At 39.9% G+C, this 26,430-nt stretch overlaps 1 protein-coding gene across 11 annotated transcripts in view; it reads left to right on the plus strand.

Moving 5' to 3' along the window:
• The window catches only part of LOC107997492 (protein bric-a-brac 2), a 28,310-nt gene extending 1,993 nt beyond the window's left edge, over positions 1-26,317 (plus strand). Inside the window, exons 1-9 of one of the 11 annotated variants that reach the window (XM_028666582.2) lie at positions 5,454-6,642; positions 10,754-10,898; positions 11,173-11,337; positions 22,305-22,568; positions 22,688-22,910; positions 23,181-23,315; positions 23,815-24,153; positions 24,266-24,716; positions 24,887-26,317. In XM_028666582.2, the coding sequence (XP_028522383.1) occupies positions 6,518-6,642; positions 10,754-10,898; positions 11,173-11,337; positions 22,305-22,568; positions 22,688-22,910; positions 23,181-23,315; positions 23,815-24,153; positions 24,266-24,716; positions 24,887-25,091 (2,052 nt within the window). In that variant the 5' untranslated portion in view covers positions 5,454-6,517 and the 3' untranslated portion in view covers positions 25,092-26,317. Of the gene's footprint in view, positions 1-5,453; positions 6,643-9,361; positions 10,534-10,753; positions 10,899-11,172; positions 11,338-15,047; positions 17,612-18,714; positions 21,948-22,304; positions 22,569-22,687; positions 22,911-23,159; positions 23,316-23,814; positions 24,154-24,225; positions 24,717-24,886 lie in introns of those variants that run through there. The other 10 variants (XM_028666581.2, XM_017056116.3, XM_017056111.3 and 7 more) reach the window with 10 other exon arrangements.
• Positions 26,318-26,430: the final 113 nt, after the last annotated feature.

Below are 26,430 nucleotides of genomic sequence, written 5' to 3' on the forward strand. Positions count from 1 at the left end.
GATTTTTTGTAATTGTTGATAGTATTTATTACTCGCGTTTGACTTTCATCTTTGTGTATATATTATACACAAAGATAATAATATAGATGCAGTATATTATAAGTATGTTACGTATGTTGTAATGATATCAATGATTTATGCATTAAATTTGAATTGCGATATTTAAAGTGACAAAAATTGATAAAAAAATTTGATTATACAAATTAGAAGAATGTAACAAATATTCATTAAAATATTAAAAGTAAAATGTTGAAAATAAAGATTACGATAAAGACAAAAGATCGAAAGAAAAGATGATAATGTCTCGGAGAATAGAATAGAATCTAGGAATCTAGAATGCACGATATTCGAAATATCTGTAATTATATATAGAAATTATTTATTAAATCATTGATAGAATTGGAAGAATCATTAATAAGTACGCACTATGTGCACCTGAGATTTTCTCCACGATCGTACGGTAACCAACGGTTTACCCATACATTGTACCAGCGGTGCCGATGATAAAGAGAAATGCTGCCTAGAAAGCAGGTCTTGACTGAATCTAGGCCACCCTGATGGCGCGTACACATTCTCTACAATTTTACTGTTCCTTCTCTCGGCCTTGCCGCGTTCGTATCCGCCGGGAGAACCACGTATATTTTCTTTTCTCTGCTCTCTCTTCTTCTCGTCTATTTCTTCCTCTCTTTGTCGTTTCTCAATCCCTTCCATTCTATCAGGTTCTCTTTTTCTCTTCTTTTCTCTTTCTCTTTCTTTCCATTTTTTTCTTAGAACGATCCAAGGCTCGAGTTCCGGAGGGCGACTGCGACTGCGTAAGAGATAACGTTAGTAAGCGCATTTAAAAACTTGCAAGTTAAGTTTTGCTTTTAAAAAGAAAAATAATACATATATATATATATATGCAATCAGATTTATTTACAATTCTGATTCCTCTATTTATTAACAATAACGGTTTTCAAGAAAGGGTAAAAGAAAAAGGGAGTGTAAGAGCTATAATTTCAACTTGTACTATCTTTAAAAGAAAACTACGATGAGATCGACTATTTTCTCAAGAGCCCCAAGCGGAATCGCGTGTATATGACTGACAGTGGGGCGATCGAGAGCGACCTAGAAAGGTTTCAAAAGACATTTTCCCGTTCACCCACGTATAAAGCTGCCCTCTCACCGCAAAAGCATAGAGCCACATAACGTGAAACCTCGTATAGTAATTGAGATGGTAAAAGAGAGAGGAAGCGGAGAGACGAACAGATAAAGCCATGTACACGTCGAAAGTGTTAAGAACATAGGGAAAGAGAAAGAGATAGCTATAAATATAACAGATAGAGAAAGAAGGAATGAAACGTGATGGACGCAAAGAACGCAGGAAAAAAAAGGAGAACTCGGGTGAATGTATGTTTCTCCGGACAGAGTATATTACACATGTATACTATACGAACGTGTGTACTCGTATGCATTTGTGTGCAATGCTGAACGTACGTGCATAGGAACAACGGAAAGTACGGAGCATAATACGGAGAAAACGCTGGTAAAAGGAAAGAGGCCCCTCTGCCTGCCTTTCCAATCGAATCGAACGCCCCTCTCGCCTTTGTCATTTTCTCTTTGTCCTCGTTTTAGGCTTGCCGTTCTCTCAGAGTGCTCTCTTTTCCTTTCGTGCTGTTTCATTCTTTTTCAGTTTCTCTATCTCCTACGAAACCCATAGACAGATTCACACGGAATAACCAAAGAACATGGCCATTCTCTTTTCATCCGAGGCCTCTCCTCCTATTTCTCTTCCCCTCTTTTTCCCCTTCTCCTTCTTCCTTCTCTTCTCCATCATTCCGTATTCCCGTAGCAAGCATCTTTGTCGCACTACGAAAGAGAAAAGTACGGAAAGAGGGAAGAGAACGGACGAAAAAAGATAGAAGGAGATGACGAGACAAGAAATTTCTGTTGCTTCGCTCGGCTTTGTCCAGTTTCTCTCTTCACCCTCTCTGACTTCCCACGTAGCATCCTGTCTACCACCCTAACCTCTCTTTTCTTTCTTTCCTACGTTTCGATCTGCCTCTACCCACCTTTTCCTTTTCCTCACCGCCTCCTTCCCGTGTTCCCCTTCCTCGATAACCTTCTTCGTCACCGCCACCTCCAGCTCTACCTCCACTTCCACCTCTACCTCCTCCTCCTCCTCCTCTTTCTCCTCCTCCTCCTCCTCCTTCTCCTTCTCTTTTTCCTTCTCCTCTACAATCTTCTCCGCTTACTCGGTCGTCGTCATCGTCGTCGTCGTTGCGTCGTCGTCGTCGCCGCCACCGCCACCGCCACCGCCACCGCCACCGCCAGCGCTACCGCCATCGCCACCGCCACCGCCACCGCCACCGCCACCGCCACCGCCACCGCCACCGCCAGCGCTACCGCCATCGCCACCGTTACCATCGTCGACGTCGTCGCTGTCTCCTCCTTCACCTTCGTCCCCTCTTACCCTACTCATCGGAACCGATCTTTTCCGCTGGCAACCCTCTTGCCTTTCTCTCCGCACTCTCTGTATTCTCCGTTTCTCGTTCCAATGTATACATACATATATCCTATTTCTTTGAAACCGCGCAAATAGAGAGGGCAAAAAATGTAAGAGGAGGAAGGAGAAAGAGAGGGAGAAGGGAACTTTCTTGATCGATTATTCCGCCTTTTTGTTTGCAACTTATTTACGAGACAATCTTTCACCTATACGGATCGACTAAAATTATGCGCGCGAAAATACCAAATTACCTCGTTTCGAAAGTAATCGTTATTATAACAAATAATAGAATTGGAAGTGAAACACATGATTATTTTTATCGTTAATGAATGTAATTTTAAAAACAGCGAAACAATTGGAAATAGAAAATGTCTCGAAAAGAAATTTCGAGTCATCGTTTACACGCGATCATTTCTACGCATATCTAAACACTTGACTGTGTCGTACCGTACGTATACGGGATCACGTCATAAACTTTCCGTTCCACTTGGAAACAATTTAAATGCACGGAGTACATGCACCCGAGAAGAAAACTGTATTGCTCGGCGATTAATCGCGTTTAAAGATCGTTGTTCGACACAGGCCGATTCCGCATCTGACTCACTCGCGTTATTCCACTCTTTCAACCTTCCCTTTCTCTTCCTCTCCTCCTTCCCTCCATCCCTTCTCTCGCTCTCCCGTTCTCGCACTCTCCCGCCTCATCCGTTCATTACGTCCCTTCTCCATTCCCGTCTCAAAAAAGCAGTTTTGCCTCTTCCCTCCTTCTTTCTCTCCCCAACCTTTTTTCCCTACCGCTTCTCTTCCTCTTTCTCTATCTCCCCCTTAGATTCTCGCTCGCGTTCCCCTTATCTCCGGAGTTTCTCATTGTCTGAAAGGGCCATCTGTCCCCCGGCTTTTTCATCCTCCGCTTTCATCCCTCCGCTGTACACGAACACACAAAGAGACTCTCTTATCCGCTGTTCACCACCCTCTCTTCACCCTTTCTCCCAACTCCCTTCTTCTTCGTTGCTTCCGTTCACCCGACTACTCCTGCGCATCCTCGTTGCTCCTTTCTCTTTCCTCGAAAACTTAACCGGCTACCTTTCCCGGCTAAATAGTAGTGCTATTGATGATCGTCATGAGACAGACGGATGGAGAAAGAAACAGAGGGAGTGAGAGGAGCGGGAAGGGGGAGGGCAACGTAGTAAAATCGAGACTTTTAGAGTAACTATTTCGATTTTAGTTTCGTTACGTTTAATCGAAAGTGTATCGCACGAAGAGGATTTTTTCTTTTTTTTAATTTGGAAAAAGGGAGGGAAAGAGAAGGAGAGAAAAGGGGAAAGTAATATTTCAGTGATATTACAAATTTAAGAGAATCCGTATTCGAATTTCAGCGGAAAAGTATCAAAGGCAAATGCATAGTAAAGAAAATGCTACAAGAGAGAAGAACTTTTTTTATTCATGACACGAATGGTGGTTGTTCGATAGCCGTAGAATCGAATGAACGGGAAAAAAATTGTGCACCCTCGTAGTTAGGGAGAAGAGATCCCTCTGGGCAAGCCACGTGCGACCTTGGACAAGTCCACGTCACCCTCTTACGTTGCACCCTTCGAAGGGACGCAACCCTGATCACGTGGATACCGGGGGTGGTTTCTAACCCTCGTTTATCCTTGTTCTATAAGAGCGAAATAAAAAAAAAAGAGAGAAAACGTACACTATATACGAACGAAAGGATGCGTGGAACGAAGAACAGGTTGCGTGCAAGCGATACTCGTTCCAAGTATTTTTTAAGAGAGAGAAAAATGTTGGAAGGAAAAATCGCTGTGCACGATTCGTTTGACCGCAATATTTTAGAAATAATCCCTCTACTAAAAGTTATTATTAATATGTCACAATAACGGGACGATTGCTAACGAACTACGATAAAATAGAATATTGTAAAAAAAAAAAAAGAAAAGAAAAGGAAATAAATGCAAGATAATAAATTATTTTTTAACGACCGAAGGTCAACCGGTCGAGGGTTAATGTAAACAAGTTTACACGCGTTATTCCATCAAATAGATATTCTTTCTTAGAGGACGACGAAGAACGATCGAAAACAGTCCCGACACATAGAGGGCATTTTTCTTTTCTTCTTTCTTGCACATCTCCACGTGTCGATTCCTCCGCTCTCGTTTGCTTCCAGTGAAATTGGCGTTTCCGGGTCTCTCTCTACTCCCCCCTCTCCCATATCTCGTGGCTCGTTCTTCCTCCTCTCTCTCTCTCTCTGTCTTTCTCTCTCTCCTCTCCTTTCCTTTCCTTTCCTTTCCTTTCCTTTCCTTCGAAAACGGCGTCAGAGGGTAATGGGAGGGGGATGTAAAGGTGGTAGGAAGAACGGAGACACACAGGCAGCCACTGTACAGTATATACACGTATATACGACTGCGCTGTTTCAAGTGGTAGGGCGAAGAGGAACAGGTGAGAGGCCGAGAGAGCCTGGTTCTCTCGGAAAGGTGAACGGAGAGAAACGAAGAAACGAAGGGCATTTGGAATGCGGTACTGTTATGCCTTACGGTACAGACAGGACGGAAATTAGGACTGCTTCGACTCGTTGACCACTGTTGTTCCTTGCTCTCCTCATTTGTTTATCCTTCTCTCTTTCTCTCTCTTTAATCCTACGCCTTTCAGTTCTACAGAATGAAAAGTTCGCGAAAGTGAAGTGACCGGAAAATATTAACGAAACGATCGACTACCTTTCACCACCTTGCGTTCGATATTCCAAAGAATCGATAGAAATCGTTTCTTATACCGGTGATTGAATCGCTATGACCCGATGTCGATGTCCTTTCGACATCGGTGAATCGGATTAGAAAAATAGGCATTTTTGGAAAATCGTGCAAAAATCAGCCTCGCGTTATCCTTACATTACATTGTTGTAATACATATTGATATTCGTTGGAATCATATTTAATAAATGGTTTCTTGATAAAAAAAATAAAAGATCGTGTGTAACCTCGATGATATTGGAAAGCGATTTTCATATCGCGATGCTTTCGATTAACAATTGGAATCATCGAACAAGGATAATTCTATCGGCAAGAAAGAAAATTCGAATAATTATCGAAAAGAAAACGATACGTCTAATGAAAAGGAGAGGGGGAAATAAATAAAAGGAGGAGGAGAAAGACGGCGAAATTTAATCGATATATATTTAACTAGTTTCGGCGTTTTATCAGCCGCGCCTTTTCCATGATGGAAGGGGAACGAGAATATGGAAGCGAAACGAGGCGAAGGAAACTGTTCTGGAAGATTTCAGAACGTTCCCTCTAGAAACGCGCGGTTCTGGGTGGAAGAACCGAAGGCAGGAGGGGAGAAGCCGTTTCCGCTTACGTTTTCCCGGAGAAAGAGCTGGTTGGTCGTCTCGAGGATGACGGTACGACGGGTACGATGGTACCACGACGACGAAAGGAAAAAGTCCGAGAAGAGCCGAGGAAGAACGTCGATAACGTTGGAAAAACGTAAAACGCGCACCGACCAGGAGGAAAAGGAAACGCGGCGTGTAGTATAAGGAGAGGAAGAGAGGAGAAAGAGAGGAGGGTAGAAGCTTCCCATCGAGCGAGAAAACGGAGTGGCTGGTGTGGTGGAGAGAGAGAGAGAGAGAGAGAGCGGAGGAGAGGATAGGATGGGAGAGGAGAGTTGTGGAGAGAGGAGAGAGGAGAAAAAGAGAGAAGGGTGGCGGAGACCGTGGAAGAAAAGGGGCCACGAGAAAATAGCGTCTTCGCCTCGTGGGGAGGGAACGAGGGAACGAGTAAATGGAGCCAACGCGCGGAGAAAGAGGGAAGGAGAGACGAGGAGGGTCGAGAAAGAAACGACGAAACGACCGAGGGACAAGGAGGGCCAGAGAAAAGAAAAGAGGGAGATGGAACGAGAACGATACGAGGGTAGAAGAAGAGGGGGAGCGCGCGCTCGTCTACTCTCCACGAATGGCAGAGAGACAGACGGGAAAAAGAAAGAGGATGGGATCCGAGGGAGGCGAGGTGAAATTGGACACAAAAAGCTCGAAGAAAAATTGAGATGAATCGTGGAAGGGAAGATGGAAGGGAGGATTCTCTGAAAGGGAGAGACCAACGCAGTGTCCTTCTTCGAGGCCGCGAAAGAAAGCGTGAACGCACGAGGGATGAACATCGTTCATCGATACGGTATATTATGTGGTATATTATTGCCAATTTTAGTCATCGTTTAACGAGACTCGATATTCTGTCCGCTCTGCCTCTCTTTCTCTCTCTTTCTTTCTCTCTATATCTCTTTCCTTCTCTTCCCGTCCTTTTCTTCTTGTATTCGCGCGACTCGCCATTTCAAAACGCGTATACCATACAACCACACGGTTCACGTTGTTACTGTTGCCGTTGCTGTCGTCATTGCTGTCCCTCGTGTCGTTATTGTGCTACCGTTACCGCTGCTACGAATACGTCGATCGTGTGTAAGTGAACGCTGTTGTGCTCTGTCTAGCTCTCTACACGCTTCTATACAGGCCGTTCCAAGAATGTGGCAATACATGGTTAATTGAAGATTAATCTAGAGGTAATTTCAATTTTAATTTTCCTTTGCAAAAACTCTCGTTGCGCTTTTGTTACCGAATTATTAATGAAAAACATCGGCCAATCGTGGAGCGCGTAAACTAGTTAAGCCGCGACGGTAGCGTTGGATACGTGCCGCCGAACGCAAACAAGCGTTCGAGCAACATGTGTTAAGAAGAAATAATTCTGTCCAATGTAATAAACAAATATTTTTCTTAATCGAAAAAATTATTATATATCTTATTCAGGAATAATAAAACTAATTAATCAATATTCGTATAAGATATTCGTATCCTCCCCTCCTTATCATCCTCCTCTTCCTCTCCCTTTTTATCTTGCTCCTCTTTCTCCCCTCCTTTATCACTCCCTTCTCCCCACTTCTTTATCATCCTTCTCTACTTCCCCTTCTTTATCGTCCTCCTTTTCCTCCCCTCTTTTATCATCCTCCTCTTTTTCCTCTTCTTCAATGCGTATCATTTATCGTTCATTTGCTAGAAAAGTTTCATACTCTTTTTACACCGCAATTTTTAAATAATTCGTTTCGAATAATAATACGCTTCGTGATTGGCCAGCGTTTTTAATAACTCGTTATTAACAAAATCGTAATAAAAGTTTTCGCAAATTAATTCTTTCATTCGAAATTAATTCTCGAGAATCTTCGATTAACCTATAAGCCCACATTTTTGGGACACCTTGTATATCACCTTTTTTTCCATCACCGTATCTTTGCCATACCTTCTCGCGAGTGACGCGCGCGCTCTCGTTTACCGTGTCCCGCTCGAGTAGCTTAGCTTCTCTTTACCCTCGTTGCTTCTTTCACGGTCAACGTTTACGCGGGGAAACGCACCGACGAAAATACTTATATATCGTATACTTTTCTATCCGTTCGAATTAAAACGAGAAGTTGGCTACTCGATTTCGTAATTTTCAACATGTCGATAACGAGGATATAACACTGGAATAATAATTCGTTGAAAAGATAGATACGTACGTAATAGTGAAACGTTATCGATCGATGTACACGTAAAACGGATCGACAAGCGAGAAAGCGTATCGATCGATTCGCTCAGGCACAAACGATCAATCGCGATCAATTCGTTACATTTCCATCATACTACGCTCCTTGCTCTTTATTTCACAAAAAATGAAAAATTCAAATGACGCGATTTTTCATTTCGTCGGATAAACATATTCGATTATTAATGTAATGAAATTATAATACATTGAAATTCTCGAGAACGAGAAGATACGAAATTGTACAATTGTTTTCGAATATTTATCGAATTAAATTAAAATTTCGATGAAAAAATCGAACGTATGAACGGCACGCTTTCCGTGCAAGACAAGAGATTAGAAACAGTCTCCTCTTTTCTTTGAGTCGCATTACATCCGGTTTTCTCTTAATTCGATCCACCATTTTAATCCTTCCTCTCCTCTATTTTCTCCTCGATTATTTTGCATATTTTATTCCAATCGAATTTATCTCAACAATGAATCATCAAAGTCGTCTTATGCGTAACAATTCGATGGACAATTGTAACTTTATAATATATAACAAAAAAAATTGATACATCTAATCTTAAGTTTGCATTTGCCAAAACTACCAAACTTTTTCATATTTTTTTTTCTTTCTTATTCCAATTATTATAATATCCAATTATTATTGGAAATTTGAAGATGGCTATTAAACGCAAGCATAATAATTCTATTCAAAGGATTGAATAGAACTTGATATAAGAGAATTTAAAAATACCGAACGAAATATACAAAGAAAGGATGATTTATTTGAGAAAAATATCTTTGAGAAAAAATATCAATCGCAAAATAGTCGTATGCGAAGATCACGGCATTCGAGATCGAGGAAACTTGGTAGAATCACTGTTGACTATCGGTTTGTTCATTAATTGTTGTTTGTTAATTACTGGTTCTTCGTATATCGATTAATCGAATCTCAGACGTATCTATTCGCATACGTGGACGAGTTCATGCCCAACTCTTCTCGTAGAAATCGTGAATGGGAATATACACGTGTAAAACATCGTTAAAGATAAGAGAAAGTGGCAAAAACCGATTGATAATTAGACCAGATATATTTATTTATGCACTATCTACGACCTTCCTTAATATCTACCGCAAACTAATTCTGAGTGAGTATCAATTAACACGTTCGAGATTGAGTCGGTTCAAACAAGAGATCCAGCATTTGTATCATCGATATCAATTATCTCTTGAAAATCGTTTTATTAAGAAAATATTAGAATACAAGATACATATATATACAGTCAGTTTCCGAGATCAAGAAATGTAATTAAATTATTCTGGAACGCAAAAAATATGAATTTTTACCGATAACTCGAATCATAAATCGAAGGAAAAAATAAGTTGGCCAAGCGAGAATAAGTGTTGTCAAAATATACATCGATTCTTGCGAAAGTGTTAATTCCGAGGGAACACGTTTCAATCCTTGCGATTAAACGATCGAAATTATTTCTAGTTCGTAACGAGGTGATTTGTCTCGAGGCTTGTCGGTGGCGCGGCGTATCCGTATGCGATATGAAACGGAATCGCGGACAGGGCAACGGTTGGAGAGAGAGAAATCGGTGAACGAAGAGAATCCGGAGGGGAATGGAAGGAAAGAGGCGCGAAATGAGTGGAGAGCTTAAAGTTTTTCACGTTATCGGCTCATGTCTAAGCAACTGATAAAAGTCCGTGTTCCTACGGATAGATAACGGGGAATGGGCCGTATAAAGAGTCACATAGATAGAGGCAGATAAAGCACGGTCCACGGAACAGGTGAATGTTACGAGACAGACCAACGCCCGACCTTCTTCGTCGCTTTTGCAGTGTCGCGTTCATATAGTACATATCGTTCACTTTTTTTCCGTGTACACACACACACGTACACACACATACATTGTTTATTACCGGCTTCCTTCTCGTTGTGTCTTCTTTTCGTTTTTCCCTTTTCTCTCTCTCTCTCTCTTCCTCACTCTTTCCCCTTCCCCCTCTCTCCATCGTCGAACGGTTGTCGAGAAACGTTGTTCACGCGTTATATAGAAGGTTCGTTGTAAACGTTGCTCGTTTGTCCGCTCGTTGTTCATCGCGTGCGTCACTTGTCGACTTGCTCGATCTTCGAATTCCTAATCCATCGAGATCTTTTCGATCGTCGAGATCGAACCGCGAAAGTGTTTCTTGATTTCGTTCCATCACGAGGGCGCAGACAGGCCAGTTGTTTGTTATCGTTTACCAACCGTTTCGTTTATTATCTCCTTCTCCCCGCCTTCCACTCGATTCGTTCCACAGAAACCGATTCCGTTATCCGATTCTTCACCCATCTTTTCCTTCTTCTCTTCTCTATCGATTTATTCTCACGCCCTCCTCCCTTTATTTTCTTCACCTACCGCAAATACGATCTCTCTCCTCCCCGCGCCTCTTAGTTACTTTTCGTAGCTGTGCCGGAAAGGAAAACGAATATTTCATGGAGACGGATCGTTATTGGGGCGTGCACTACAGGTACTGTCCCGCTTTACGGATCGATTTAAAAGAAGGAAGAAGGGTACCGTTCCAAGGAACAAGATCGTATCGTGGCTCGTGCGACTAAAGGACCAAGTTAGATCTTCTTCACGAACCGACCACCGGTTTTTCCGATCGAATTCGAAATTTCGCGCGGATCGAACAATTCTCTTTTGTTTACCTGTTAAAAATGATCGTTAACCTGATCTTTTTGTTGCAGCGGCGGCATGGCCGGGCAGCACTACTGCCTGCGCTGGAATAACTACCAATCAAACATGACGTCCGTTTTCCATCAACTACTTCAAACGGAAGCTTTTGTCGACGTTACTCTCGCATGTAACGAAGCTTCCTTAAAAGCTCACAAGGTAAGTGAATTCCGAAGAAGAAGAAATAAACATCAGATTTATTTGATCTCAATAATCGAGATATCTTTTGAATTTCGTTCGATCCAAATTCACTTTGCTAATCGTCACGATTATATTTTTTCTTTTTATTTATTTATTTATTTATTTATTTATTTAATCGACATAATGTAACGCGTTTATCTTGTTTGTTTCACGGATAGCTTTAGATTGATGTACCGATTTTCTTCTATCTACATTATTGATCGTTCGATACAACTTCTTCTTGTTTGCGCAGGTGGTATTATCGGCGTGCAGTTCCTACTTTCAAAAGCTCCTACTTTCAAATCCCTGCAAACATCCGACAATCATTATGCCACAAGATGTATGCTTCAATGATCTCAAATTTATAATAGAATTCGTCTACAGAGGGGAGATCGATGTTTCGCAAGCAGAACTTCAGGTAAGTCACTGCTCTCTATACATATGTTTTATTAGAAAATGACGAATCATGTATCGTTAATCCTTTATTTTTTTTTTTTTTTTAACTATTCCTCTCTTTTTTTTTTCTTTCGTTGTTCGGTATTGTTCGGTGTTGCATTGCTGTCGCGTCACTATCATTTTATTTATTGAAATATCGTTCTTTTAACACCGTAATAACGCATAAAAATTTATTCAGCGAAAGTAATTTGAACCTCTCACTTTCAAACCGTGACGCAAATTGACAAATAGAAATTGAGGAATAAAGATTAAACGATACAAAGAAAAACTTGGCGATACTTTGAACCACGCGAATAACGCAATCGAATCGCGACCCTCTTCCCCCCTGATGTTGTTCAGAATGCTTGATTAAACGATATAAATGACAAGATGTTCGAAACTTTCTCCTTCCCCTTCCATCATCGTATCCTAGGTAAACACAACACAACCCTTATAGACGTTTTTACCGACAGTGCAAGTGAAGTACTCTATTTTCGACATTACTCGTTGAGCATTTGTCCTCAAACTCTATATATCCACCGAAGGTTAACTCACTTCATTTTCTACGAAACGATTTCGCCATGAACTGATTCCTAACTTACCGATCCAGATTCATTTGCTCTTTTTTATCTCTATCCAGTTATCGATAGCGTAAATTCTTTTTGAATCTTCTAGATGGCGTAAATGTATCTATTTATCCATTTTTGTTATCCACGTAACTTTAAATTTGTTTCTGTCGTTTGACTTTGTATCCCTCCTATTTCCGATATCCCATTTTTCGTTTTCCATTTTAAAATTATTATATAATTAATGTAAAAAAATCTAACAAATAACAAGCGTTCCTTCTCAGTATGCTTTAATACTTCGTACTTTTATTCGTAAATCCAATTTTGCGTTAAAATTAAATTATATATCAGAATTATATAAAATTAAGAAAAGCATCGATAACAACTACTTGCTTACGTATTTGCAAAATGATACATTATAAATCCGGAAATAACATATTAATTTATTATTATCGAATCTCTTTGTATATGAAAATACATTTTTATAATGAAGATACATAAACTGATTAAACGTTTAACACGAATACTTCATCGTATAACGAATTAACATTACGATTCAACCAAAAATCAAATTTAAATTACAAAAAAAATATTACGTGACAGTATTGACAAATGATCAAACAACTATCTCTTTAAAAAATATAAGAAAAATATAGCAACAAAAATGGTTTTCACTTATATCGTTAGTTTTCTCACATAAAAATATTTGTTTAATCTAGTAAATTTGATTGTGATAGTAATTATTCTTCAAATTTCAATTTCATCACACGAGAAGAATAATATTAAAAGATAGTTATGGTTCGTAATATTACATTATTATATTTTATTCACATAAATATTTGGAATGATATTCATAACAAATAGAAATGATTTTAGGAAAAGCAATTATTGTTTGATGTTAGAGATAAACGATCTCTATTTAATATATCATAAGAGTAAAGAAATAGTTAATAGGGAAGATAAATTTGGATTTTCTGACATATTAATATGAATATGAGGGGAATTGGTGAAGGAACGAATTATGGCTGTCCCCTCCCCCTCTAAGAAATATCGGATGGTAAAATCCATCCTTTCCGTGAACCTTGACGAGTGATGCTTTACCATCTCCAGCATCACGCGTCATCGGCCAGATATGTTTCGAGGTATCTTTACACACGTGTTGATTATTCTTCAATGCAATGCTTAAATATATCTATCTATATAATATCCATATGTAATATAATATAGTAAAATTATTCATTTGATCCTGATTTTCGCGTGATATTTAATGTTATAATTATATTGTCAAATCTCTATATTTTTAATATTAAAAAATTATTATTGGTTTTATAACTTATTAATTTTTAATATTATAATATAGAGCACTGATGCAGAACTTTTTATTATTTCATAAAGTATTCGTAATATTTATCATGTTGCACTATAATAAATCTCTGGAAAATCTATTAATCTTATTGACAATAAACTTTCATGCTTCCAAAGTAAGGCGATATATTTGAAAGAACAACTTGATAACTTGTAAGCGATGTTTTGAGCTTCGTTGTTTCGCCATTTTTTTTATCTTCTTTTTAAACCGCTCCGTGAAGCAAAACGTGTTGGCACGCAATAATGCTCACGTCCCTAATCGATGTTGTTCATCCAAACTTTTGTACGTGTTCGTTTTCGCTTCAAACGATTGTGATTCAGAGTTGTAATAAACTTTAGTGTAATAAGCTTGTGAAGATTAATTAAAAATTAATCTTTTTTATTTATAACGATTCTTTATATTCTCAATTTTATTTATATTCGTTATTTCGGTTTCAAAAAATTGGCACGAAATTCAAATTCATACTGCCAAAGACAAAGAGAAATCCAATTTAATCCACGAAAGGCTTTGTGTTTCATTTTCAGAGAAAAACTTATGAATATGGCCATGCCCAACGCGTGGTTCTTCGACTCGTTGTCCTTGACACAAGAATTAACAATAAGACGACAACTTATACATATACGTATTCGTATTCGTATATATATGTGTATCAAAATACACGTTACTACTATTACTCTTAAATAGTATTAAATACTATTTATTAGGATAAATCAGATCATCGATCTTGATTTTGTATTGATCACATTTGATATTAGTAAGTTTCAATTAGTTTCTCGATATCAGAAAGTTGATCGTTTTTTATTATTGAATGCAATTAATGATAAAATGGAATTAGAAATGATGAGAAGAAAAAGGAAATAGTATATATGATTTATATATTTGCTTATACTATACATATACATATAGGGCGAGTATCTGAGGCATAAGGATAGTATTCTCTACTGACCTCGTTCTCCATCCGTATCTCCTTTCTTCGACTTGTCGGCGAAGAAATTCATAAGGGCTCCGTAAGATAGAAAATGGAAGAGAAATGATAAAGAATCACTTATTATTACTTATTATTTCTATCGTTACCTTGAACTTGATTTAGCGAAATTCACTTTATAATTTTTATAATTTTTGAATTTTTTCCAACTTTTAATTGCGAATATGTATACTAAAGATATAGTAAGAAAAATAATTCTGGGAAGCAATTCGATTGTACGTTTTAATCAGATATTGAATCGATAACTCTAATTGATATTTATTGTATGTGTGTGTATGTCTATTTATGTATTGAAATTCGAAATTTATAATTCTAGAATAAAATTAGATTCGAAATTTACAATTTTATAAAAAAAAATAAGATAATCCGATAATCACGAATATACGATTCGTTAGTTACTTGCTGTATGAAACTACGTACAGCTACACATCGATATATTGCAATCACATTATTTCTTGCATTGGTGCGCGACCCAATCGTTAAACAAAAGTAATGAAAAAGGCGCGCCGATAATCGTGAATGCCGATGCGTGATATGTGTCTAATTGGAAGGGTTACAATCGCAACCTGGATCGGTCTTCGCGTTTCTGGTCAAACTTGTGTCGGCCAGATGTAAATTAATCGTAGTTGTAACTAATAATTTTCTTCTATGGGGGAGTCAGAGGGGTGCAAGTACAATACGCCAAAGTAAGCAACGTAGCGTGATTCGCACAACAACATTCGTGATCGTGCTTTCTTTATTCCTCTTAATAGATGCAAACTTGAAGAAATGAGAAGAGAAGAGATGAGAAGAAACGTGAAGAGAAATGCGGCGAAGAGAGAGAAGGAGGAGGAGAAGAAGAGGCGGCAAAGAGGGAAGAGGGCTAGCGGCAATGTCGAACGGGGAGAAACAAGAGAATTCGCGCTTCTTCCGTCGACTTTAGACACGCGGTTTCTACAGTGGCGTGCATGCGTGCGCATAGTTGCACGTCATTCGTACATGCGTGTGCGTAGGGACGACTGGAGCCACAGATTCCCTTTGTCCGCGCAAGCACTACAATTCGCGTCTCGTATCCTCTCTCTTTCTCGAGCACTTTCCCTGTTCAATCATGCTTTATCCGCCTCTTTTTCTCTCTTCTATTTCTCTGTCTTTCTCATCTGTCTGCCTCTTTTTCTGTCTCGCTTCATTCGGTTCTTCCATCCTTTTTCATGGTGCTCGCTCTCCCGAAACTAACTCTTCCCTTGACGACGCATCGTCTCGCTCGTGAGTCGAGTTGCGTTGAATCGAATGGAGTCGAGTCGAATCGAGTTGAGTTGAGTCGAGTCGAGTTCGTCCATACAGGGCCGTCCCGAAAGACCGTTACTATTTCATTGAAAATGACGATAATTTATTTTTTAATTCGAGGTTTTCTTTATATTTTTATTATTTGAGTGATGGATTTATTATTCTAAAAAACATGAATCAATCGAAAAATAAAATTTTAAATAGTAAATAATCGAACAATATTGTCTTATATATGTTTATTGAGATTATTATAGCAAACGTACATATATTTGAGAGAAAAATATCTAAAATTTGTTATTAAAAACGTTTTATATTTTAGTCTTTTTGTTTTGTGTGAAATTATATCATAATGTATATTACTTACAATTTTAATTTACAACCGATTAAAAATATTTATTTGCTCATAGTGTACTCGTAACGTATGGAAACCAGGATCCTAACTTTAGGTATACATCACTGGAGCGCTCGTCTATTACCCTCTTTTTCTTTCTCTCTCTCGTTCTCTTTCTCTTCTTTTCTCTCTTTCTCTATATCGTGTATGCACGCATATGTATATATATATATATATATATATATATATATATAGCGTGTTCACACGAATACATAACGCTACCTTTGTCGCGTCGAAGGTAGAGCCACGATTCTGTCCTTTCCCGTTCTCTCGCGAACCTTGCATCTGTCTTCGTCTCGCTGTGGCCAAACGCGTCCTAGGTCTTCGTCTTCCACATTCCGTCTCGTTCGTTTCCGCACAGACTATATTTCTGTTTTCGTTTAGCCGCGGAAAGTCTTGCTCACTCCCACGGGAACCACTCGTCGATGCTCGTCGCTTAACCGTCAGAGGCGAGCGCGCATTTCTCTCAAACACCGCAGACTTGCCTCTCCACCGATCCCCGTTCCCACCCCCGTACTCGATGCTCTCTGTCACCCCTCCACCAAACGGACTCCTACCGGCCCGCTCCCCTCGCTTTGCGCCGCTTTCCACCAACCGTCCTGCCACCCGCCGGTTTTCAACCCCTTTCCCCGCTCTCTCAGGGACTGGTCAGGTGCGCTCGCTCGCTTGCTCGCTCCACGCGTACGCTCAATCGCTCTCTGTCCACCGCCGAGCACGCATCCCCCGCGAGTCTCTTCCTCGTTGTACGCGCTCGAGCGCGGATTCAATCCGTCCTTGTTCGTCGCGTCGGCGAATTTCGCGGCGTCCTCCGCCGCCGCCGCCGCCGCCACCTCTTCCTCCTCCTCCTCCTCCTCCGCCTCCTCCTCCTGATACTCCTCTTCCTCCTCGGTTCTGGCTCTGGCTCTGGCTCTGGCTCTGCCGCTGCCGCTGTTTCCTCCCGCTCTTCACCGCGTCCTCTTCATCTCCTCGCTCCTCCGAATGCCGTGCGCCCTCAGCACGGAGCGCCGAATGCCATTTCACTTTCGTTGGGCTTCGCCGCGTAGGAGATCGGGCCCTGCCAGGAATTATCCTCTCGTTCTACGTGGTCGTAACCTCCTCGTACACGGTTTCGTCTGGCTTTTTCACGACGTCGACTCTACTAACGCCGATACCGCCTCGTTTTCTCGTCGTGACTTCTGCGCCTCTTCTTCTTCTTCTTCTTCTTCTTCTTCTTCTTCCTCTTTTTATTTTTTTCTTTCTCTTCTCCTCTTCCTCTCCTACCACCTCCTCTTCCTTCACCTTTTTCTTCTCCTTTTCCAACTCCTCCTCTTCCTCCGCCTCTTCTTCCTCCTCTTCCTTCCTCCCTTTATCTTATTCTTCTTTCTACGTCTTTTCCTTTTTCTTTATTTCCTTCTGTCTTCTCTTTCTTCTCTATTAGCTATTCTACCTTTAATTTCTCTCCTTTTCTCTTCCTTTTCTTTCTCCATTTTAATTTTTTCTTTATTTGTTTTTCGCTTTGTTTCTCTTCTTTCTTTTTTCCCTTTTTTCTTGCTCGTCGCATATGATCTTTCCTTTGTTTATTTTTCAATCACTCATCAAATTTTCCTTATTCCTTTCTTTCTTCTTTTTTCTTCTCTTCCTATTTCTTCCGTGTACATCTTTACACTTTCAACGAGGGATCATTCGTCCACGGAATATTGCAGTCAGGTAAGTGATAAACGATACAACTTCCTTCGCACCGGAATGGAAGACTGTCTTGGGAGACGCGTCGCGTTATTGCTACTTGCCATAGAATGGGCATTGCTCCGATGAACTTCTCGCAACACACAGAAAGAGACAACGGCAAAGGGAGAGGGAAGAAAGAGAGAGAGAAAGAGCGAGCGAGCGGGCGAGCGAGCGAGAGAGAGAGAGAGAGAACCGAAGAGAGAGAAAAGGAAGGGAAAGTTTTACATGGATACACGACACGTACTACTACCCGCCGAATCTTGGACGGTCGTATTGTGCACGTGAACTATCGTGGTCGAGATATTTTAGTGTTTTAAAGAATAACGTAATTCTTTTACATTTTTGAATTAAAATATTGTTAACTAAATTTATACAGTGATTATCGTGAATAATTTACGAAGAATACGAGAAATATTACAATTTAATTCTTAGTGTCTTTCTCTCATCGTGAATGAGACTGAAATGTTCAGAATTCGATCTAAGGTTGATTTAATTTGGAACATATTTGATCAAGTTTACAATATTCGAATAATCCACTTTGAAACAATACACGGATTACGATGCACGCAGCATCGATCAAACGAGTGAAGTGTCGTGCATGCTGTGGAAACAACATGTCGCGCGTAATCGTCACCCTTGATGATTTAATCAGAAGGCATCGCTTGCTCTGATAAACTCAACCGAATCAAAGTATGCGTGCTGCGAGTTTTGACCAGTGATATGTTAAATTTGTGGTTAAGTCAATGAATTCGAGTCAAGTGCATCGAGTCCCGTTGGTCTTTCATAAAAAAAAAAAAAAATAGTGGCTACGTGACTTGTACGTTACAAAATTAGCTCTTTCAATTCTACAAGCGGATCAAGCGATCTTCTGCGAATGAACAACAACTGAAGAGTAATAATCGAGTGTGTGCGTGTATATAGCTGCATGCGTCTACGCGTACATATAACGTGCGTATAACCTGCGTAACATGTATGCAATGTGCATGTAATGCAAGAGTCCTGTGGAATGTCTATGAAACTGCGCCATCCGCATTATCAGGCTTCTCCACTTCATATTCGTAAACATTCGACCGGTACATCTTATCTTGCCCTCTTAAATTCTATCACTAAATAATCATAAATTAATGCGTAGTTTTATTAACTGATAATTAAATTCTCATACAAATCGAATAATATTCTTGTAACATATGTAACATATGTAACATATACAAGAATACAATACAAAAAAACAAACAAAAACAAAAAATAAAGCACAAAATTATTGAATCAAAAAAGAATTGAAAAAGAGGGAATTTAAAAGGATATATTAAATTGTGAAAGTAAAAAGTATTTGAAATTACGATAAAATTATAAGTATTGCAAGATTCAACATCTACTTGTTGTTGCAACTTGTTCGAAGAGCACGTGGTAGCGAGAGTCACACTTCCATTGAGAAAGGAGGTTATGTAGCGTGGAGAAGAAGAGAGGAAGGTTATGCTCGTGACGTCCGTTACATTATCAATTCCGTTATGACGCCGTATTCGTAATAGCGGAGACGACCCTACGACCATCTTCAGGGATTCCCCAGTACATTCTCTTCTCTGCTTTTCTTCTCTCTCGTCTCTCGTCTCTCTTTCTCTCTCTTTCCCTCTCCCTCCCTCCCTCCCTCCATCTCTCTCTCTCTCTCTCTCTCTCTCTCTCTCTTTCACGTCGCTTTCCCCTTCCTTGGTTTTTCTGCTCTTCTTCTCTAACGACCAGTCTCTTCGTACAGGCATGGTTGTATAACGCATACCTTTCAACCGTCTGCTAGTACAATCTTACACGGACCAAGCCCCCAACCATCCCCTTCACGTCCTTCCTGTTCTCGTGAAACGTTTCCACGGTCGATCTTTTTGCGGATTTACACCTGTTGGACTTCTCTTGTCCTCCTTCTCTCCCCTTCCTTCTTTTTCTTATTTCTTCCTACGAAAGAACTTGAGTTTACATCCTTCTATCATCATTTAAAAATCTTTTGGTAACGCCTCGTTTACTTCTTTCCAGTTTTCATTTGTTTGTTCTATTTCATTTTTCACTTATTTACATTTAAAAAAAGACATGTTCCAATTAACTTCAAATGAATTTCTTTAAATTTGTTCTGTATTGTCTCTAAATTTTGAATAAATTAAACATTTGTCCAGCTTAGCTTCGACTTGGATAGGAATCAATCGAAAACGAATACGAATGTTTCTCGCTACATCATATCGAGTTTTCGAGTGGCGACTTTTCTGGAAACATTCGACAAGAATCGAGACGTAGTCGTTGTCCGTCGCACAAAAAGTATAAAAAAGATAGTGTAGGTACAATCTTTTTTCTCTTGTCTCGCGTGTCAATTAGTCTGGGATAATTGGTCGGGCGATGCCCTTGAACCCTAAGTATTGATTGGTGAGGTTGGATTCTGCCGGTGGCTTTCCCTCTTGCCTCCGAACCGATGGCACCACCCCTATGCATCCACCGCCGAACCAACCAACTACCCACCCACTCTACCCTGCACCAGCACACGTACAACCCTACCCATCGCCCAGCGTCCGTGGTTCTCCAAATTGCCGTCGCCGTCGCCATCGCCCTCGCTCTCGCCCTCCCTCGCCTTCGCCCTTACCGCGACTATCGTCGTCGTTGCTTTTATCGTTTGTTAAAGCTTCGCACCTTTCCAAACGCTTCTTTCTTTCTTTATTCGTTTAATTGAATGCGGACAAATGCACATTTACATTTACTCGTGATGCAATGATCACTTCTTCGAACATGGGATATCGTCAGTTCATATTTATCGTTATGGAAAAAAATGAAAAATTATTCATAAATTGTCAATTGCATTAAAATACAATTTGCTTTATTAAAATCATTTTAGCGATGATAACCACAATATATATATATATATATATATATATACTTATTCGTCCAATATGAAAATTCGATCGTTCTAGAACCGATATAATATAAATTTTCACTACTCGTCCAGTATGAAGATTCGTGAACATTTTGACCAGGTTATAAACCTATCTTCGTTCTCTGAATTAATGGACAGAACAAAGTGTGAAAGGATGAAAAAGAGAAAGAGAACAAGACTCTCGGAACGAAACATGAGATATATGTATATACGTGGAAACGGTTGGAAGTCATATCGGTGCCTGTGCCGTCGCGAATGCTGAGAAGAGGATCGGAAGTTGGGGTGGTCGATACGGCCCTGGGGCCGCGACAGCCGCGTCGGAGGCCTCCCCATTCTTCCTGCGGGCGTTTTTACTTCTCTCTCTCTCTCTCTCTCTCTCTCTCTCTCTCTCTCTCTCTCTCTCTCTCTCTCTCTCTCTCTCTCTCTCTCAGTTGCTCACTCAATCGCTAGTTTGTTCGCATTTTCTCTTTCTCTTTCTCTTTCCTTCTCGATCTCCACTCTGTCTCTCACTTTCTCGTACATATTCCTCTCCTTCCCTTCCCAGCACTGTGAACCTAGTCATACCTAGCACCACCCAGTTTTCCACCCACGCTCCACGTTTCCAGCCGCCACCAACACCCCCCGGCACAGCCTACCTAACCCCTCCCCCCCTCCACCTGAACCGCCGCCGCTTCCATCGTCTAACTCTTCCTCTGCTTTCTCACCCCCTCCCAGCCACGTCGTTACCGCCGCCACCGCCACCGCCACCGCCGCCGCTACCATCGCCGCTCTCATACCGCCTGCCTCTTCGCCGACCCCGCCTAATCGCACCACCCCTGCCTTGATTAAAGAACAGAGAACCTCAACTTCAACGCGAACTCGGTCTTGTCCGTTCGCTCTTTTCCTTTCGTTCCTCTTCTATTTCATTTATCTTCCTTCTAAGAAACCCTTCTTCTCGTTAACTTTGTTTTCCCACTTTGTATACATTCTAACCGTTTAGTGTAAACGTTCCATGTACCATGTATCACTATTGTTCATTTCTCGTCATTTAGATTTGTTTTCCTTTTTTTTTTTTTACGAAGGAATATAGAACCATTTATTTGTTTCTTAATTTCTCAATAATTTATTTATTATAATTTGATTGTTCCATTCGTTCGTTCCGTACAGGTGTTTCTTTATCTCCTCTATACCTTTTCTTCTTCCCCTTCCCCCTTTCCTTCCTTGTTTAGTTTCCCTTATGTACCGGTTCAAGGTTAAGATCAAGAGGAGACAGGTGGGGTGAATGTCGTAGCTGCGAGGAGAACTGCACGATACGGGTCGACGCACCATGCTGGTGAATCGTCGTACGCCGAAACTGGATCGCGAACACTGATTTTAGACTGTACCACCGCAGAGGGCAATCGCAGGATGAAACCGTATCCGTTGAAACGGAAAGCCGTAAGGGCGACGAGATTTTGCCTAAAATATGCGAGTCTCTCTTCCTTTCTTCCCTTATTTATTTCGAGATACGATTAATATACCGTTTCTTTCGTTTCTTTCGATTTAATCGACGACTCTTTCTTTCGTTAGAATCTTTATCGCAAGAGAAAAATATCTCGATTCCTAAAATTAATTTAATCGCGTCGATTTTGATTGCGCAAAAATTTTATTTGATCATCCATTTTCTTATCAATCTTGAAATCCGCGAATCGATCGAGTTGCACGTTACACTATCGATACATGATCTCAAAGACAGTTCGAAGATACGTCTGACTGAATACATTTGTTTACGACCATATGGTGTGTATGTTACAGTCACTGTTGAAAACAGCCGATCAACTAAAGATCAAAGGATTGTGCGAGGTGCCTGAAAGCAGAGACGGCCCGCCCTCGGTAAGTTTGAGTTCACCGCCGAGAGAGCCTGGTACACCTAGGATAAATTTCACCAAGCTGAAGAGGCATCATCCGAGATACAAGAGGCCCAGAACGACGTTCGAACCTCGTGCCACGGATTCCAGGCATTACGATCGATACAAAGAGGAGGAATCGAACGAAAATTACAATTGGGAGCATAAAGAGGTAAGCGTTGATGCCACGCGATGAACAGGAAAAACCATGAGAACGAACGATCACCGTTCTGAAACAGGCGACGCGATCTCATCACGGTCGTCGCTAAATTCGTACCGGATATTTCACAGACCCACATAGACTGGCAACCCGAAGATGAAGAGTGCACGGAGGCAACAGCGGGAGCAGTAGTCTTGGAAACTTGCCAACGCAACAGTAACAATAGTACCATTACCACCGGCAACACCAGCACCACTAGCAATAATAACAATAATAACAACAATAATAATAATAACAACAACAACGGCGCTAACGACAACGGCAACGGTAACAGTGCGAGCAATAACAACAACGGTAGGTAGTTGATAAAGTGATACGGGCCCCACACCTGAAAGTTTTTTGTTTCCTCGTAATATTGTTTTTTTTATTATTTTTTTTTTTTTTTTACCAGCATGTATTAACTACTGTAGATTCTCTCTTCCCTTTCCCCACCTTAATTTTTTTCATCAATTTACAACGATCGTATGATGGATTTTAGGTGTGGGGCAACTTACCGATTTATAGCAACACAGAGGACAGATCGTTTTCACTTTAAATAAAAAGGTGACATGTTTTGTCATACAGGCCTCGGACATTATGGCCATCATCCGGATCCCGGAGAGGTTGATCTACCACCTGAAACACAACCAACACCACCAAGTGCCACGTTGGTCGGCACTACGATTACCCATTTAAGAGACCCAGATCATCATTCCACAGGTGCAGTTGTTGGTTGTAGTTGTATCGAATAGCGTCATATACACTCGGTTGTACGATTGTTATCGTTATTCTTATCGGTATAATGATCGGGCAAAGTATCAATGTTATTGTTTAATCGTGTAAACTCGGCGTAAATCGTATATGGAGGGGATTAAAACCATAGCCGGTCATTAGACAGGGAGGGAATCAAAATAATTGGTCTAATCAGGCTTAACTAGTTGCGATTAGATTTACGTTGCTCGATTCATAACAGCCCACGCAAGCTCGTTTAGTACGTACAGCCAACTTTGCCTTCGATGGCGTTCCTTTCGTCGAACAACGTCCACGACGATTTTGATGAAGGTTATGGCGGTGATACGAACACCATCTGGTTTGTAGTACTCGGATAAACGAAAATTAGAAAAGTTAATTGTTCCACCGCAATGTCGCTATTCGATATTACGCGACTGTTCGAGTCGACGTCTATTTCAATTGTACTTTTCGTTTAATCTGTTTACAGACATTCAAAATTGTGACAGTGTAAAAATCAAATTTGAAACGTTACATACGATGGATTCGTCGGACACGATCGATATTGACAGCCACATGTCGGATCGGGCGAGCGTTAGTTCAAAGAACGCGGCTGATAGTGATAATATGATGATGATCACACCGGAGTTACTTGGATTAATGCCCTCTGGGAGTTCTGTTCATTCGGATTCAGGCGAAAATAATTCAAGAGGGCATTCTGGACAATCCAGTTCTCATCACCATGGCTCAAAGTCGTGGACTCAAGAGGATATGGATGCCGCTCTGGAAGCCTTAAGAAATCACGATATGAGCCTTACGAAAGCTTCTGGTAATTCAAAAGCACGCAACATCTTTTTCCGCTCGGCTAATATACTCGAGCCTACGGTTAGTCTGTTTTCAGCGTTCTCCTATTTAATTCAGTGGTCTCGCGATCATTTTAGCAACGTTCGGTATACCCTCGACGACCTTGTGGCAAAGAGCGCATCGGCTTGGCATCGATACTCCAAAAAAGGATGGACCTACTAAATCATGGAGCGATGAAAGTTTAAACAATGCGCTTGATGCATTACGAACGGGCACAATATCGGCGAACAAAGCTTCCAAAGCGTTCGGCATACCATCGAGCACCTTGTACAAAATCGCGAGAAGAGAAGGCATCAGATTGGCTGCACCTTTCAACGCCAGTCCCACTACCTGGTCACCCGCTGATCTCGATCGCGCTCTTGAAGCGATACGTTCCGGTCAAACGTCTGTGCAAAGAGCCTCCACGGAATTTGGAATACCGACAGGAACGTTATATGGTAGATGCAAAAGAGAAGGAATAGAACTTAGTAGGAGCAATCCTACTCCATGGAGCGAAGATGCTATGACCGAAGCTCTCGAAGCTGTCAGGTAAAAATTATTCGTACTTATTAATTTATCGATAACGATTTTTTCTTTTTTATCTATTTTTCTCGAATATATAAATAGACAGTAAACGTGTGATAATATTGCATACTACTCGTCATATCGAGTGATTTTTAAAGAAAGAAATAATAATTTGATTGTTCGTAATTTTTTAGGTTAGGCCACATGAGCATTAATCAAGCAGCAATTCATTATAACCTACCGTACTCTTCTTTATACGGTCGTTTTAAAAGAGGAAAATATGAAGAACCAACAGTTGGTGAGATATCTCAAGACGGTAGCAGTCCTCATTTCCATCAAAGTCCAAGCCAAAATCATTCGTCTGCCGTACCGGATCAAATGCCGTATCAAGGCAGCTGAAATTTGCCTCTTTATTAGAATGATTTAAGTTAATTTTAAATCCTCGAATTCCTTACTGCAATTTTGCAATCGATATTCGTTCTTTGAACGAAACAATATGAACGACTATAAATGTCATCGACCAAAAGTGTGTTATATCACAAAAACGATTGACGAACAAATTCTTCTCAATAATTTAATGCCGAAAGCAGATTTATGGGATTGTAAAATAATACGATGATAATTGAAAGATCGGAACAAAATTGAATTGAGTTCCAGAAACATGATGATGTCACGAAGAGTGACCAGATGATGGAGGAAAAATATATTGAGGGATGTGCAGTATTACAGATGGATCATCATAAGCAAATATTATGTACATTGTATAACTGTTACGTCGAATCTAGAATTTAATTATAATTTATAAGAATTATTTATAAAAAAAAGTTGTACAGTATCGGGATAATACCGATAAACCTACCATAGCATGTAAGTTGCCGATACAATGGGCCAATACGAGAGAATGTTAAATATTCTACAGTCGATTAGTAACTTCGATAGTAACTTCGATCAATCGTTTCAATCGATTTTTATGCAATTACTGTAATTTTTATGTCTCTTTAGTCGACCATGTTCATTTAAAAAAATTACTCAATTTCGATATCTGTCACGCAATTAATCGCTGTTACATACAATATCCGTTTTAATAAAACAGAAAATTGAGGAAAGAAAAAATATCCATATAATATATGGATAAAAATAAGAAAAAGATTTTATTAAAAATCTTTCTGCTCATTCATATAAACTAAACACAAACATCTAATTGATTTGAATTTTCAAATCATTGTACGATTAAATTATCTCTTCTAGAATTTATTTTCAGAAATATCGTACATATATTTTCTATTGTTTTTTTCTCCCTTCATATTTTATGAAATTTTATGGATTTTAAGAACTGAATAGAAAATATTGAATATAAAAAGTATTTTCGGATTTTCTTAGATGTGGAAAACAAACGTGAATTAAGAGGAAGATACATCAAGTTTCCGAAAATTTAATCTGAAGACAAGATTTTTGAAGACAAAGATACTTTTCTTGTTCGACTAAACTGCCACACAATGTGTTACATTCATTAATAATTTGTCATGCTCACAATTATTATATAAAAACATATAAATATATGCTACTTATAAAAAAATATATGTACAGTTTATATATTTTAAATTAAAAAGTAATGCGATATCAAACTAAATGTTTATATTTACTATCCATTACTTTATTATTTACTTTTTATAATTATCATTATTATAATCTAACCTAATTATCAATATTGATAATTTGAAATTCTAATTACACGAAT

The sequence above is a fragment of the Apis cerana genome, linkage group LG9, assembly GCF_029169275.1.
Source record: "Apis cerana isolate GH-2021 linkage group LG9, AcerK_1.0, whole genome shotgun sequence".
NCBI lineage: Eukaryota > Metazoa > Arthropoda > Insecta > Hymenoptera > Apidae > Apis > Apis cerana.